The sequence below is a fragment of the Ischnura elegans genome, chromosome 11 (assembly GCF_921293095.1).
Source record: "Ischnura elegans chromosome 11, ioIscEleg1.1, whole genome shotgun sequence".
NCBI classification, from domain to species: Eukaryota; Metazoa; Arthropoda; class Insecta; order Odonata; family Coenagrionidae; genus Ischnura; species Ischnura elegans.
Genome location: NC_060256.1, coordinates 89,257,766 through 89,275,527, shown reverse-complemented (window position 1 = coordinate 89,275,527; position 17,762 = coordinate 89,257,766). Strand labels below are relative to the sequence as shown.

The 17,762-nt window shown below is 38.5% G+C and overlaps 1 protein-coding gene across 1 annotated transcript in view; it reads right to left on the bottom strand.

Moving 5' to 3' along the window:
• Window positions 1–17,761, bottom strand: part of LOC124168447 (protein sel-1 homolog 1) — a 33,925-nt gene extending 16,164 nt beyond the window's left edge. Inside the window, exons 1-6 of the mRNA XM_046546691.1 lie at window positions 16,821–17,761; window positions 15,926–16,161; window positions 8,161–8,356; window positions 6,026–6,168; window positions 5,122–5,247; window positions 953–1,181 (exon numbers count right to left, since the gene is read on the bottom strand). Of these exons, the coding sequence (XP_046402647.1) occupies window positions 953–1,181; window positions 5,122–5,247; window positions 6,026–6,168; window positions 8,161–8,356; window positions 15,926–16,161; window positions 16,821–17,349 (1,459 nt within the window). The 5' untranslated portion in view covers window positions 17,350–17,761. The remainder of the gene's footprint in view (window positions 1–952; window positions 1,182–5,121; window positions 5,248–6,025; window positions 6,169–8,160; window positions 8,357–15,925; window positions 16,162–16,820) is intronic.
• Window position 17,762: the final 1 nt, after the last annotated feature.

Genomic DNA, 17,762 nt, shown 5'->3' with positions numbered 1-17,762 from the left:
AAACCAAGGCCACTCAGTTCCCCTCGAACTTGCAACCGGTGAAGTTTGTGTAAGAGGCGCACCCCCATTTTCGGCTCCAATATCTGGGGAAAAAGGTGCGCCTCTTACACGCGCTTATAAGGTATATCTCTTCGGAGCGGTGCATAATTAGTACATATTTAAAAAAAAGGGGATCACTCACTTCACCGGTGATAGCAGAAATATAATTGCAAGACCAGGTGTGCGATGTTTATTTTGTCAGCCACAAAACATCTAATCGTCACCAATACAATACACATAACCGCAATGATTAAATTGCTAAGCACAACTAAACTGAATGACTACCTGGCTTGAGGGCAAGGAGGCTTTAGGAAAGATGTGCAACATTAAGGCAGCACAGCTTAGTGCAGGAGGGAGACTCAGTCAGCATGCTGAGCTGCAGTAGGATCGGGCACAGTATCGAGACCTCACCACAACAGTATGCTAAACAATCAGAACCACGCCGAGCTCATCGACACTGCACCTGAGCTGGAAGAGCTTCATATTCATCATTTTCAAGTGCCTGTGATAGTTCGAATCCTATTTTGTTGTTCCTACGATGCTCAAGACCATAATAAGTTTAAATTGGCCACTTTATCATTAGCAAAAGTGGCCAAAATTTCACATCGCAGGCATCTATAGTTTTGACTGGAGGTTCTGTAAATAATTAAGTATTCCTGTGGACAATAATGTCGAAAATTCACCACTCTAATATCATTCTTCATTTTTTTAAATAGTGAAATGCATGAATATGTGTTTCACTGATAGAGCATCGTATTTGTGACTATTGTGCCATTGGGGCTATAATTTTTACATAGCTTTCCCTTGAGTTTGTCTACTATTTTTCAGGGTCCCTAATAAAGGCACACAGGTATCCAGCTCAGTGAGGCCATTTATAATCCAAAAAACCATGTACAAAATAAAAACCACTCACTGAAGTACATGTTCCCAAGCTGCAGTTGGCCATCAACCCAACCTTGGTCAGCGGCAAGAGAAAAGTATTGCAGGGCTTTCCCATAATCCTTCTCAACGCCCTTGCCATAGAGATACATCAGACCTAAACCACTTTGGCCCACTGGATTCCCCAGATCGGCAGCCTTCTTGAAGTACTTGTAGGCAGTTTCATTGTCCTGCTTCACGATATCACTTCCTTCCAAGTATATCTGTGTAAAAGTAAGTGTTGTTATTAATTAAGGATGGATTGGTTCAATTCTTCCATTCTCAGTTAAACTGTTTCTCGAGCCTAAAACTGGAAGGGTAAGAGAAGCCAGAGTTGATTGAAGAAGAATTGATTTGAAGAGAAGAATTGAGAAAGGTAATCACAGTTCCAGTAATCACATAAAGAAAGGAAATTGGCACAAAATCCAGTTTTAAAACATTTCACTTGCTAAAAATGAAGGCAAGACGAATATGTATTGCTGTTCTCATCAGGTACCGCTGTATAATTGTTTTCAATTGTAAACTTTTACCAATTAATTAGCAATACATCAAATGTATATTTTTGGTATTTCTTTACCTTTGTTGTTAACCAATATTTAATAATGACAATAGTGATGGGTCGATTCCAAAATTTTATCGATTCCGATCCCGATTCCGATTCTGACATTTCGATTCCGATTCTACCGATACCGATTCCATCGATTCTGATGCCATAGGCTCCAAAGAAAATGTCACTTAATTCCAGGCAACAAGAAAACCGCTTTAAAAAATATTACTCTGTGAAAGAGTCAGTCAAACAAAAGCATCTTTCATATCATCACTATGTAATCAAAATATAATAGCTAAATTTCAAAACAGAACATACCTGAAAAGTGGTGTTACATGATAGGTATTACTTTAGAATATTAGCACTCATGTTTAAATTTAAAATAAAAGTATCTTCTTTAATATCTCTCTTTGATTGATAATATCTTATCATTATCAATAATGTCTCACAAATTTAGTCTCCTTTTACAGACTTCAAATTTTTGCTCAGAAAGCAAAGCATCTTCACTCTGTCAGGATAAAGCCTGTTGCATTTTACATCACATATTTTTCCTGCAGAACTAAATGTCTTTCACTGAACACAGTGGATGGCGGTATGGCAAGAAACCTCTTCGCTAATACTTTCAGCCCTGGGTAGGAGATACAAGTCTTTCAGTATTTCCCAGGGAAGGAATTTGGTGGTGCATTAATCTATGATAAATAATCTTCCACTTCAGCTTCAACAGGGTTTGCTATGGTGACTTTGGACACTTTTCCAAATGCATCACTGTATCTTGACTATATACCTGTCACAAGCTCCCTAGTCTGCATTTGCTCCCTCGGAATATAATAGGGATTTCCAAGTAGCACTTTTTGATCTCGAGTCGAGTTGAAAATTACTTGCGAGTATCGAGTCGAGTCGAGTATGATAATTTCTGAACCAGGCATTACAGCAATGCATACTACAATATATTCTACTCCAATTTTCTATGATGAATGTAAAAAGGAAAATATAATGAGGATCGTTCATGGTTATTGCCAGAAGTAGGAGATGAATGAAAATTTATGTGTCTTCAACTGTTCTATAGGGAAAATTGAAATTAATTAACCCCAAGTAATATGTCGACCATATAATATATATCCAAACTACAAGGGAGACCCCTGAGTATTGTAATTTTTGCAGCTATAATAAAGATTACATACTAAGTATATGAATCATGTAATATTTGGCCCTTTCAAATTCTCAAGCAGAAAATCCAATTATTTTACATGCTCAGCCAGCAGGTATGCCATATCAGCAGGTATGTCATATGCCAGGCAGCCATCTCCATATGTTACAGTATTACTACCTGCAGAAAATTGGCTTTTGCTGCACACTTGTGTGACTTTCCTACCAAAATTGCAAGATTTTGGAGACTGGAATTTTTATTAAAAATTGTATGAATGATTTATTTGGATCTTGAATCTTCATGGAATTCAAGTGGACGAAGCGAACTAACTATAGAACTAAACTTTAGTTTTGTAGAGCCAAAAAAATTCTATACTTCTCACGTCATTTAATCAGCGTTAAAATCTCTTGCTTTTTTTTAAGTTCAAGAATGAAACTAAGCTCTACAAATGAAATTCACATCGGACAGACGCAGTAATAAAAAAAGGCTAAAAGATGCCTTGTGATATGAAAACTCCCCCTTCCGCACGACTCACCTCGGCGAAGGTGGAAAGGGAATAAGGGTATCAGTTGTTGCCTTTCATGGAAATAGTTCCTTTTTCTCTCTCTTAAGCATGCTGACTTAATTTCTTCACTTTACTTAAATACCCGAGCCATATTTCTTATGCGTGGGATGGTTCCGAAAAATATCCAATCCTTAGTATTTTCTTTCGAGTAATGCGCCTACTGGCCTAGTCGATCTATACATAATCCTTTATAACATTCTCAGTTTAGTGTTTTAAGTCAATTAAGACGATTATCCATGCTTTGAATGACGATTTTCAAGGCTAATGTTTTAAAAAACTTGAAAAATCGGCCTCAGTTACCGAGCCTCGGAGGTCCGCGGCGTGTAGGTCATCCTTGACGCGCGATTAAAAAATCGCTCTAATTTCCTTCGTCGCAAGATTTTTTCCAAGATTTCTACTAAGTAATCTTTAGAAATCTTTACTTTATATTGTAGTTCAAATTTTTCGAGTGATATTTTTCGTAAACGAAAGATAATGTCTACTTTATGTCAAATTTCACGTGAAAAACGGGTCGGCCATTTTGCGTTGTGAACCAGACAGATGAGAGCCAAAATCTTCAAAAGTCATTGAAAATACAGGAAAAGCACCAGGTCCAGGAATATTTTGTTTTCTTATTCCATAAAACTCATACCAACGCAAAACCACCTGGATAAATTCAAAGATTTTTTTAGGAAAAACGATATCTCGCGTGGCATTGAAAAATTGGTCATGCTTGGGCCTCTGTATCTCACTAAAGGTTCGTATTTATGTGAAATGGCATATAAATCTATATCTGGTAATGATTTATGAGTATTTACGCCACGTTTCAAGTCTCTATCCCCAAAAAGGTCATTTTGGACTTTATTCCAGCTTTTTCCGATTTCGGACCAGTGCGCGCCGGGTAGGAAGACGATCGGCTGCCGCGGCTGCCGTAAAGGTATTCGGCGCCCATTTCGACAACTATAGTGTATTCGGCAAGCTGAAACTACCAGACCAAGGCATTAGAATGACTTATCAGCTTTAAAAACTGCATTATTACATGAGTTTCATGATAGCGCTTCCTGTCGGAAGATCGCTGGGCCTACTAGACTCGAAAGCTCTGTAACCTTAACTATAATACTCGACTCGACATTCGTAATGCTACTCGAAACGCTCGAGTCGAGTACCAACTACTCGACTCGACTTGAATTTTCGACTACTCGCACTTCCCTAGAAGATGTGTGTTTTGTTATCACGATTACGTGGCGCGAAAGTTCAAATGAATGTTGGAAACGCGGTCGTATATTTTGTGGTTTGAAGTACTACTGGAATCGGAATCGATTTTTCACCTTGACAAGTACTCGTTTTCGATTCCGGTTCTTGGTCGAGAATCGAGGAATCGAAGAATCGAGGAATCGAACCGACCCATCACTAATGACAATACAATCCAGTAATCACATTTTTATTTTGAACTAGCACAAGTACTTATAATAGCATAATTATAATATATATATATAATTTGCCCCTCAATCGTTTCTCAAATTAACCCTTTTACTGCCACTGAATTATTTCACTTTTTGTTTTTGTGGTTGTGGCCTTTTCAACGGCTGTGATTTACGTAAACCCCCCTAATCTATCTATGGTTATAAGATATAAATATATCTTAAGAATTGGGAAACAATCTAGACATATTGTATAAATTAAGTAGCTGAAAATTTTTTAATCTGAAATGTTGCTAATTCTGGAAAATAGCCTCGGCAGTCTTCGTACATCCCACCTGAAATGGGCTGGCAGTAATAGGGTTAATGGCAGATGTTGCCGATGCGTAATGGAGTGAGTGCAACAGGGATCAGTCTAATACGTGCAGCACCACGGATTCTACAAAATGAAAATAGGCAAATCCTTTCATGAAACATAGCATCATAGAGGTAGGACAAATGTAAATACCTTTCCCAGGAAGGCCATAGCGACAGGATTACCGGCATTTGCAGCCAAAAGGAAATAATCCAGAGCTCTTTGATGATCCTGCTGGACTCCTCGACCTCCCTGATAATGTAACTGCCCAACAGCCACCTGATGCATAGGGAAAAAAATATGCATGTAGAAAATGACCCACAAAACACCAGGATATGTAGGACATTGAATCTCTCACTTCAGATACATGGTGAAAGCTCTCTTAAGTGCCAGTCTACATTAGATACACCATTAAAATTATGTGCTTTCTTAATATGCTGCCAAGAACCAGAGTAAATGAAATGGCTACAAAGAATCTGTTCATACTCAGGGGTTGACCGTGGAATGGAGGCAAGTGAGTGGCCGAGTGGAACCACACTCAGTCAATTCGAGGCTACAGTGTGTACATACGATTCCACCGCCAGCCAAGTGAAAGCTGGGGAGTTCGGGAGGTGTACTTCGAAAGGCTCTAGTGAGCTATCCTCATCTATCCAAATTAACCTTTGAGTTGAGTCTCTAAGTGAGTGAGTACATCCACAATAGATGGAGGCATAACACAATATTTTACAAGCAATTCATTACAAACACGAGGGCTGGGAACCAAGTACTACATGTAAACTTATTCACCCAGTCATCCTCATGAGGGGGTTAAGAGGAAGGAAGAAAGGAACTGCTGCGAAATGAGCCCAACAACGCCACCACAGTGGAGATGGGGAAGGAAGGAATGGAATGAAAGAATCCCACAGCATCATTAGGGGGACAAATGGGTACCATTAGCAAAACCATGATTTAATGTATCTACAGAAGGGCGAGATTTTTCCACGAGGGAGAAAAATCCAATGATATTACCGTAAAAGTATTCCACATATGTATTTCCGTAAATGAACTGCAAACTAACCTGAGCGGGGACATCTCCATTCTGAGCCAACAGTTGGTAGTACTCGACGAGGTCATTCTCCAGAGTGGCTGGATTCTCCATCTCCTCAATCAGCCTCACTCTTTGAACAGCTGAGCCACCAGAGAGAGACACCTCCTTGGCGACTACAGACGAGAAGAGAGAATGGACACGTGACGATTGCTTTCATGAATAAAATCGATCGACTCAGAAGAACGTGCCACCCATTTTGCAGATGACAGCTATATAGGTGTGTGTGACCAGGGTGACTTTGAGTCGTCCAACCTTTATTTCGAAAAAAAGGGAGTAAAATTTGATATCTTGGAAATGTTTGAAACTAGACTTCAAAGTCCTTTAGAATTTTGCTTAGGCAACTACGTCTTCCAGAATTCCTTAGATTTGACAGCGAAATGGTGCAATACTTGGAAGCTCAACTTAAATTCCAGAAAATGCAATTCCATTTCTATTTCTCTTAAAAATTCCCTAATGGGGAATTCTACTGAAAATGGATGATTATGTGATTAAAAAATATCCTTCGTGCTGAAAATTACAGTGAAAGCAGTTCTTCTAACCTGCGTATTATTCGTAAAATTCCATTTTGAAAATTGTATAGTAATCTTGCACTCCAAACGACCCATCACCATGTTGGCTGAGCATGACGTCAGAGTCCAGTAAAAAATACGTTTACGTGGTGCCAGTAGAATATTTGTCCCAGTTTTAGAAAAACCTATGTATCTCTCAGTACAATTTATGATTAGAGATCCGTGAAAGTGGTTCTATTTTTCGCTAAAATTCGTTTTTAAATCATGAGATTTCGGTGTTATAGAAAATCATGGCAGTGTTATTATAATGCTACAATTTTCCCATGTTTATAGGCGTTTTTTATTATTTTATGGCACAAGTTTCATGAATACTTATACTTTTATTAAGCATTTTACATAACATTGAACACAATTTCGATTGTAAAAAATTTCTGATAAAACTACATGAAAGAAATGGTTCAAGTTATATTGGTTGAAGGTATATGAATGGTTCAAGTAAGCAGTCTTGGCGAATATGATCGGCAAACGACAAATTCCCAGTACCTCATATGTACTTCGAGAGCCATTCTAGAAATTTTGGATTTTATAGTTTCTCTACACTAAATAAAGCCTTTAAAAATGCTTCTGGAGTAGCAACAACAAGCTCCACGTTTCCTTTCTTTGACTGAGTGACTGTGTGTTCAAACGATAGCTGTCGTTTTGTGGGTTCCCTTTCTTTCGCACGTTTATGAATATGTATCGCTACTGATGTGCTTTAACAAAGTGTCACATCTTTCAAATTAAAATCTTTTATCCCAACCTTTGCACAGTAACATTCTGTCTTTCACATAAAATCCTTCTCAGCTGAATTCACTTGCCCTGGCATGAACAGTACCACTAGCTTTTGGCATTTTAAAATTCCTATCCTTCGCTCGATATTTAAAGCTGTAACTAGGATAAAAGTCCAACCGCAAAACACAACCTATCACGATGATGTTTTGAAACTGAGTGCTGGGTAGCTATGGGTATAACCATAGTACTGTTTAACTTACAAATTGGCCGAAATGTTTCATATCGTGGGTTCCCTCTTGATACCCCTCACCCAGGTGTTGAGGGAAGATAGGACAGCAGCTAGATACAACAAAATCGCTTAGTTTTGATTACAGCTGTTGCCAATTGGTCAGGAATGGCAGTGAAAGAAGAACACATTACAAAACATAATCGAATTCAAAGAAACTTGAAAAATTATTTCCCATTTATTGATCCTGAAACATCTAGAATGAGACGTAAAACCATTTGTCATTTGGTAAAACCAGTCTGAATTTCACCATAGAGGAAACAATCTGATGGTGAAACTGGCAACAACCTCACCAGCTACTGGGAAATCTGGGTTCAAATTCTTACTAAATCAAATGATTTTTTTGTGGCAAACGTCTACCTTAGTGTGTAATGGTTATTATGATATGATTCAAAGTATAATCAGAACTTTTGAGAGTGATACTGAGGAAATTTCTTTGATGCAGTAAATCAATATTTAATGATGCTGGGGTCACATAAGTCGTAAATTAAACCAGAATAATCTAAAATGAAAGAAAATGCAAAGAATCAACAGCATACCTGAATTAGCAACTTTACGATAGAAGGAAAGAGCCTTTTCACAGCGTGTGGAGACAGTGATCCCAGCCCAGTGGCGATATCCGAGGGCCATCTGCGCCCAGCTATTTCCACCAAGGGCAGCAAAAGTATAATACACAAGGGCCTTGGACTGGCTTGCGTTGACATGCACACCAGTGGCATACAAGAATCCTAGGCCCTGAAAAATACAGAGAGCAATGACAAAGGGGTGAGAGGTTTGGAATAAATTCTATAAGGTAGCCTCGATAATACACAGGTAGAAACTATTTCATATCGTGAAATAGTTAATTATTTGAGAGAAAGAAACTCTTTAATTCTGCTGTATAAATAAATATTCCTCTTAATATCAATAAGCATTACCATCACCGTCCTCTTTGAGATTGATACAACACAATATGAACATAAGAATTTTACAGGGTAATTGATACAAATTAACACAAAAATCTTGCAGGTTAACACAAAATCTTCTTAGTTAATTAAAACAAAGATCTTCTTAGAGTTCTACCAAACCTAGAGACGGTATACATAGTTGTATGTATTCACCACAGTTGGACTGAGCCCTAAGAACTATATCACTTTGACAAGGAATGAATGAAGAATTGCCAACAGGGTTCACGATTGTACTTTTGACTGGTTTGTCATGTAAAATTCTGTCATCAATAATCTGTGGCGCAAATCTCGCGCCGCCCGGTCGTCACATGTTCTGCTGCCTCACTGACCCCACCGCTAAGTGGCAGGCATGGCAACCCACGCCACTACAGACCAGCGCCATGACAGTCTCGCCTGATCCACCCTCCAAGAAGGACGCCTTCACTATCGCGCTGAACGACAATCGTATCTTTCTGTAGTGTACGAACGAATGAATAGTTATTGTTTTTCAAATGCTGCGTTTGTGTTGTGGAAGTAACCCAATCCTCCTCAAATCTATATAGTTCCACTTTCCAGAACTTCTGCTCATTGGAAGCATTGGCGGTCTGAATATCAAAACTTGGAGGTCCCAAGGAGGTTATAAATAGGTATCTAGAGGCTCTGTATTCAAGTTTTAAGCATGGTCAGAATTCCACCATCTTGGTTTGACAATTTTCAGACTTAGTCTCAAACAGTACACATATATAACCAAGTATTCTATTCCTTGTATCACCTCTGATTTATAAAATGAAAATGCAACAATTACTTCTTGATTATCATCGGAGATCTCCGATTGTTCGTCATACTACTGTGTATATTAAACTGTCCATATAGTCATATCATGGCGATAATATATTATCATGAACATGCTTTCGTACTATTATTGCAACCGCTCCGCCATCATAAGATTTCCATTGGCTGTAATCTTACTAATTACCAGTAGAAGTGCAGGGGAATGGAAATTTTACACTTGTAAGATGTTATTTCCGGCTAAGCTAGTTGCTCAGCGGAACCGTGGTGACTGACAATAATTTTTTCTTGGGAAAAGATATTCGAGGCATACTTTCCCGAAGCCTTCCCATAGTGATAGGAAAAGGTTTACTGTGTTTGTTTATGTTAGTTTATTTTAACGTAACAATGATCATGACTGAATATTTCACCAAATAGTTAGCATTGTCTCCTATGGGATTATCAATGTTTTGGTGGGAGTGGGCGTGGCTATCCTACCCAAGCACCCCCATTCCTGCCACACTACGCTCAACGCTCGGAATCATTGGTGCCTCCTCCAACATATTCACAACCTCCTTGACAGGTCCACCATTAGCCATTATCACTTAATGGGTTAAACTCGGTGACAATCTTTCGAAAATAAAACCCAATTTGCAACACGACTGCATCATATTTTATATTTCAAAATTAATAATTATTTAGGCAAATGAAACTCTTAACTTTAGCTGTTTAAATAACAATGTCATCTATAAAAATTCCGGTCAACAAATAAACAATAGTCTGTGGCTAACCATATAAGGTAGAAACATACTTCACTGCCGTGCAAATCATCATCATATTTAAATGAGGACATTAGAGGTTTTATCTTTAAACAACCTCACCTATTTCATCAGAAAAATTTAATTTTGTATAGTTAACTGAGCACAGAACCCAATATTCTTTCCATTTCTGGGTTATTACCAATGTATTTAGTGTTTTCAGGTGTTCCCTTCATATTGCATTGGTTTTTTTATTTATTTAGAATTCGGATAGCTACCCAGTACACAAACATACATAAAAATAATACAGTGGAACCCCGATTTATCGTTCCCGCATTCATCGTTCGCCGCTCCTGGTCCCAAATTAAGTTCCATAAAGACAATGTAATTTTTTCCCGCATCTATCGTTCCCCGAAGTATCATTTTCCCGCATTGATCGTTCGAAGATCGCGGTTCCGTCGTATAATTTTCCTGCATCCATCGTTTGACAAAAATAAGACGAAGTGTTTACAACGTGTTGTTTATGGCTAATAACGACAGACACAAAGTTTGAATCTTCCCCAGGAGATTGAAATACGATAGGGAGAAGCTGAGTGCCGTGGGATAGTGACATTATCGCATTTCCCAAGATCCGGTATCCCCCTCCATTCAGCACTCACCTCTCCCCGTCTGAAGCTTTCCTCTTCTCCGAAATAAAAAAAAGGTCCCAGCTCGAGCAGGGATCGTATTACGAAGACCTTAGCTTCGAAAGAAAATATCAAGTTACTCGAGAACAAAAGAAACCTTTTTCACGCTTCCCCCTTTCTCGACCGCTGACTTTTTTTTAGCTGACTCGCTTCAAAGATCCCCACCTCTGGAGGTCAACTGCTGCATGAATCACCGATTAGCCCGAAAGGTGTTTAAAAATGAATTTCGGCAATTGGTATTATATTTTTATTAGATTGAGATACAGTGTGTCCTCGTTTAAGGTCGTCCCGTTTAACGTTGTTTCACGATAATGTTGTCCAAAAATTGAAACCCTTGATCATTTAACGTCGTTATTGCTTCGCGATAACGTTGTTCAAATTATGCGCGGCGAAAAAAAAATGAATGGCGAATAGGACGCAAGCGCATCTGATGTATAGTAAATATTACTATATTAATGCGATTGGTAATTTTCGCTCGACAGAAAAGGTTGGCGTGGGTAGCGTATGTTAAATATGCGTCTGAGCGAATAATTATTGCCTCATTTACCCATTATCCGTTTATTTTTCTGATGCCAACCGAAAAAAATGTCCACGAAGAAGAGTGGCTATCCTGGTGGTTCTTCAGACGTGAAGAAAAAACGGCGATATTAGAACAAAAACTTGGTATTATTAAAAGAATTGAAGAAGGTGCAACTGCTGGAGAGATCGGTCGAGTTTTAGGTTTGCAGGTCGAGTTTTTACAATTAAAATTTCTTCTGTTACTGAAAATATCGATGTTTCGCCATTAAAATACTTTCTTTTTAGTATTTATATTTCATTTAATAATGCCTTCTTTCCAACCTTTTCGTTATGAAAATTCGTTTCGTTTCTAATGAATCGTTATCATGCTGAAGTGAATAATCGGTAATGAATGTTTCTCGCGATTTCCGCCGGGTTAAAGAATTCATATCATCACGAAAATTGACTCGCCCTTCATCCTCGTGCTTCCGAGTGTCAGATTCAGATTTTTTTCGTTTTGGCCTGATTCAGGTGTCTCCCGATTGGTCACAAAGTCTGCTTAAAGTTACGGCTCCGATAATTGGCCTCCTTGGATTCTCGCCCGGGAAATTCTGGATTCTTCACGAAGAAATGGATTGTTAGGAACATGGCTAGGAACCAATTTAAATTTTTTACATTGTTTCTTATGGGAAACACTGCATCGTTTAACGTTGTTTCGCTTAACGTCGACTTTTTCAGGAACGAATCAACAACGTTAAACGAGGACTCACTGTATTAGTGATGTGCACGTAATTCAAAAAAGAATGATACCAAACACAACGTATTTCTAACGTTATTTAACCATTTTAAGCAAGGAAATAGTTGGAATAATACGATGGTGATTTCTGGCGAATATCGATATCCTCGCAGCTGATAGTGAGCTTCACGGCAGTTGATGCGGATTTTTTTCGAAAACAGGGCGTCTGGTTACAATTTACAAGTTACGCTACAAGTCTCACTTGTCTGAGGTGCTAACGAAGCGATGTCTTCTCAGGATATTTTGTTTCTCCCTACTAGCAATCTGAATTCATCTGCTCATCTAGAGCTACGCGACTTATTGTTAGAAATGAGTGGGTAAGTTGCCTTCTCTGTAGGATAAAAAATTTGCGCAGTCTTATGGTCATGCTTCACCCTCTGCAGTAAGCTCTGCTTATGCCGTACGCGATAGCATTAGTGCCGAACTTCACCTCGTACGAGTGGTTCCGTACTTTCCAGGGTGGGTTGACTTAAAACCGGCAAGTGTTTTCCGTGTGGGTTCTATAGAGTCCGGTTTCATTTTTATTAGTTTTATTCTTATTCGTCTTCGCACCATGGCCCTTTCGAAGACACGAGTGAGAACTTTAAGAGATAGACTGAAAATAATTGAAGACGAAGAAAAGAATCCGGGCTAGAAATGCGTGAATATTACAGCACGCCTCGGTATGTCCGCTAGTACATGACGGCAGGGGTAGGGGTAGAGCGAGATCCCTGGTGAAAACAAGAAGTGGGATGAAGCCGAGGATCAGTTGGGCGTGCCGCTGACGATTAACGCCACATTGCCTCAATCATATTAAAAATCTAATTGCAAGAAAGGAACATTTCAATTGATAAACTATTTTTGGCCTTCTTGATCCGTCTCATAACCAATCACTGCGACGGCGAAATCGGTTGTTTGAGGCATAACACGCACATTTCTCTCGTAAATACGTGTACTTGAAATGGCATTTGATGGATAAGAATTTTTACATCGGACAGAAATGCATAAAAGCAGTGAAAATTCCGAGTGGAGTGAAACATTTTTTAGCAAGGCGGAAAGAGATATTATCCGAATCAACAATATGACCTAAGTGTTTCGATAAAGGAATAATTATTCCTGTAATCAGCTAAAATCTTTTTTAAATCCATTAATGAATGTCATAATTCGCAAAAATCCAGCGTTTCCTGGGACATAGGCAACCCGGACAAACATTCCCGCATTGATCGTTTTCCCGCATTCATCGTTTTTTTCATCCATCCCCCTGAAAAACGATAAATCGAGGTTCCACTGTACATTGTACTTACATAAACTGCATTTCTATAAAATCAATGCATTAAATATGAATCAGAGATATGCAAATGATAATTATTAGGTATACGTTCCTCAAACGTTACTTCAAAACACTCTTAAAACTATCCAGAGACATATGAAAACATCAATAGGTGAAAAGAGTATATTTGTCTCTCCAATAATTAAGGGGATTACATAAGTACCGTATTTCTCCGAATATAGTCCCCCCCCTCTAATTTTGAGGCTTCAATTTTGGGAAAAGTTAAAAATATTTCTTTGAATATATTCCCCCCCTTTACTTTTACCACAGGCATTTTTGGAAAAAAAGGGGGGACTACATTCAGACATTTACGGTAATTTCTATCGTAAAAAAACGTAGAATGTCTAGAATTTAATAGTAATAACAATTGGTACTCGAAAAGATATTAAGTTCAATAGATTATAACAACTTATGAAATATTTTGTACATTTTTGCCATGTTGGTCATCAATAATTATATTTCTTTACGGAAAGTTCATATTCTATTGAGAAGTACTTTTTCAAAAACTTTTGCGATACATACAGTGGAACCTCGTTAAAGCGAGTACGGGCTACAGCGACACCCCCGCTATTACGAGAGATAGCCGATGCACCGTCAATTGACCCTATAATAAGCGTGTTAAAAAATTCGTTTTTACGAGACCCTTTCGGTGTTGGCTCTCGCCATAGCGAGGGTTTCACTGCCGGAAGACTTTCATCAAGACTCCTTAACCTTTGTAATTGCTAGTGATCTGTTAGAAATGAAGTTAATGGAGTGCTCAGTCTCAAATTTATGTGGTAAACTGTCGTTCGATAAATATAATGATTGACGAAACAATGCTTTGCATGATTTTTATTCAGTGCGGTGCTTATAAATTGTTTGAATAGTTAGTCGTTATTTGAGTAAGGAAATTCAGTGATGCAAAAAAAACATCGCCTTTCGTCTGGATTTATGCTTACGTTTATCGGATAGATGTTTATCTGTCGCCGCACCACTCCTGTTCCTGAATATCTGTTCGCAACAGGTATATTGGCTATTGTTTGCTCCACCTCCGGTATAGCGACAATTCGCTATAGTGAGTGTTTATTAGTGCACCGTGGGGTGTCGTTATATCGAGGTTGCACTGTAATTGAGTAGCTGTTGGTCTACAATTATGTACATCAGATTTATGTCCAGATTCATAAATAGGTACAATATCAGGGGTATCTTGGGATTTGAGGTAAAAGCGATTTAGGAAAGATACCCATGGATGATTGATTGAATAATTCAGGCAGAGGCAGAGCAAGGAAAGTAACACAACTTCCCCCAACATTTTGTGGAAATTGCTAGTCACTTTTTCTGAGGAAATGTCAACTTTCTCGCAAATGGTTTTTTTTTAACAGTTTACCACTTTACCCCTCATAAATACCCTCTCTGAAAAGTTGACTTATTCCCATTGAAAAAGTGACCAGCCTCAGCCACAAATTGTCAGGCAAAAGCCGATATATATAAAATGGATGGGTATATATGAAAAAATAACTACAGATGGTCATTTCTATCATATTACTTGGGCTGTTTGATCACATCCTTCATGGAATGTTACACAAGAGCACTATTCTACTTTGCAGCGTGCATCAATAAATAATGGGCCATGGTTTCCCATTATAGCCATATCAAACACCTAGGTTCCTCACAATATTCAATGACTACACAACTTAAACATCTTATTCATAACCCTGAAACATTCTACAGGGTTTATAACAGATATTACATCCATACATAATGCCCCTTTAGCTAGCATCATTAGAGAGGTAAACGTACTTCCTTTATCTATTGATTTTTTTATTTGCCTAGGAATACTTTGCTGAGTATATTAAAGAAATCATTATGAAAAACATACCTAATAATCATAATTTTCATAACCCTGATTAATATTGAATGGATTGATTTTATGGGTATATTATTTACTCTTTTGTATGTTTTATACATGTTCCATGCATTACTTTATGAATAATTGTGTATTGAGTAACTGACCCTATTCAAGATAAATAAATAAACTTATGAAGGAGGGTTCCCACAAATTTTCCATGAATTTCAAGACCAAAATGAACAACATTTCAATGATTCTACCTTGAATAGCTTTATACAATCTTTAAACATTAAATCAACAATAAAAGCATGCATAAATGACAGAAAAATTATTGCCCTTGTAAGCTACAGGTAGCACTGCCTCAGGGACCATCGTCATAGGCAGTGTGGCAGCACCAGTGGTTGAGTGTTCGGAGGGAAATCGGAATGACATGCTAGAAGGGATCATCCCCAAAGGCTGGCACATACATCGAGAACACTTCCAATTTTTCCAGGAAAAGTTTCCACGATCACTTTTATTTTCCCTGACTTTGCAGGTTCTCAAGGCGTGTGGAAACCCCGTAAATGAGCTGAAACCAAGGAGGGTGATGCTCAAGACTGAGCTGTCTAATATTGTATTTGAACATTGAGGAGTTATGGAATGACAGGGGGGAAGTATATACCCCTCCTGTGAACAGCCACACACCTTAAAGCCATACGTACACCAACATAATTAATCTTGTAAAAATTGGCATACCATCTGAGCATCTGGAAGTCCTTTCTCTGCTAGCTCCACAAATTTTTGGTATGCTGCTTCGGTGTTTCTTGGAATTGGCCCTGGATCAGCATTCCCCAGAAGTTGAGCCCATGCAACTTTAAGCCTAGCTCCATCATGTCCAAGACTTGCTGCCTTGCTGATCACTTTGTATGCCTCAATACGGTTGGGACGAGTTGCATTGAGGAGTCCAAGCCCAGTGTCATACAATGCTGCAGCTGTAGGTAGTACAAGCAAATAAATTACTGACATTCATCGCTGGAATGACATTGAATCACACAAAAATTTTGAACTGACGCACGCTCGGTTTTATAATTACACAATAAGCACACCTTTCTGTAAGCAAACATGTCAATATGTACCCTAATTTCTTAGTGACCATAGCATGTAAGTGTTGATGAGAACTCACGATGAAGTAGTTTCATGGGGAAGAGACATAACAGCCAATAGGTCACAAATATGTATAGTCTAAAACGCGACTGTCTCTCCAGTTATTCAAGAAGCAATGAAATCGGATTTGTGCAGGTGAGCGGGTCTGAAGATACCTTGTGAACATTACCCCAAAACCTACGGCCATGTACAAAATAAACAATAACAGGTTGATATTGGTCCTTGTACCATTGCCAAACACAAAGTATGCTACAAGCTAGTCACACACTTCTGGATTACCTAATTATCGCTTTCTGGATTTTTCTCAATAGAACAGTAATGGGACTCAAAACACACCTTTGTATGTTAAGTCAAGATTTTGACAATGATGCCATCATGAGTTGATTTATAACAAACTTCACTTAAAAAGAGTCCTTTCAAGACTAGTATATTCTTCACTGCATCGAAATTCATAGGCCATCAACAAAGATGTTGTAAAAGGTCTTACCTTTCTTTTCCTCTTCTGTTAATTCTCTTGGAGGAGGGGGAGGAGGAGATCCTACAACTTCGGAAACTTCTTCTTCATCCTCAATACTTTCGCCGAAACCATCATCCGATTGTGTTTCCATAGCTTCTATCATTCTCTGTATCCATTTCGTCTGGTCCTTAATTAAGGTTTCTGCATCTTCCGTATCTACTACCGACTGACTACGTTCACCTCCATCATCACCCTTACGCTGGTTCTCATCTGATTTCGCTGAATCAGAAGGTTGTACGATCTTGACAACTTTCGCATTTGAGTTCTCTACGGTATCCTTTTCAACTTGACTTCTGCCATCATAGTCATCGGAACGAAGTTCTCCATCTTTTTCGTTTTGTTTTTCGTCTAACTTACCCTTCTTCAGTTCAGAAAATATATGATTTCTAAGCTCTTGAATGTTTTGTTGCCTATTTTGCTGTTCTTCGCCATCGGCTCCGAAAATAAGAGGCACGACACACAGGAAAAGGAACACCGTACACAGTGTCTGCTCTCGCATGATTTTAATGAAACAAACACATTTCAGGAACCAAAAACTTAATGCCTGCACAGCTTCACTCCAATTAACATTGACTTTTTCTTAACTACAAAGGGACTATAAATGACATGAGTAAACAATAAAACCGATTCTATCAATTAAAAAGGTCATATCGACATACAGCTAGCGTTTCCAAGACGTCACAGAGCCCCTATTTTCACTGTACACACCTCTCGTTCCGGAGTTAAGTTCACCAAAGAAATTATACACCCTCTAAGATTTCACTACACTAGAAAAAATCAATTTAGTCGAAAACTACCTAGAAAATAAACGTCCTCAACGATTTTCATTCCCATCGTAAATGACACAGGTGATCTGTACAACACTACCGCACTCTACTCGGCAAATTATCAACTACACGAGAGCGAAACAAC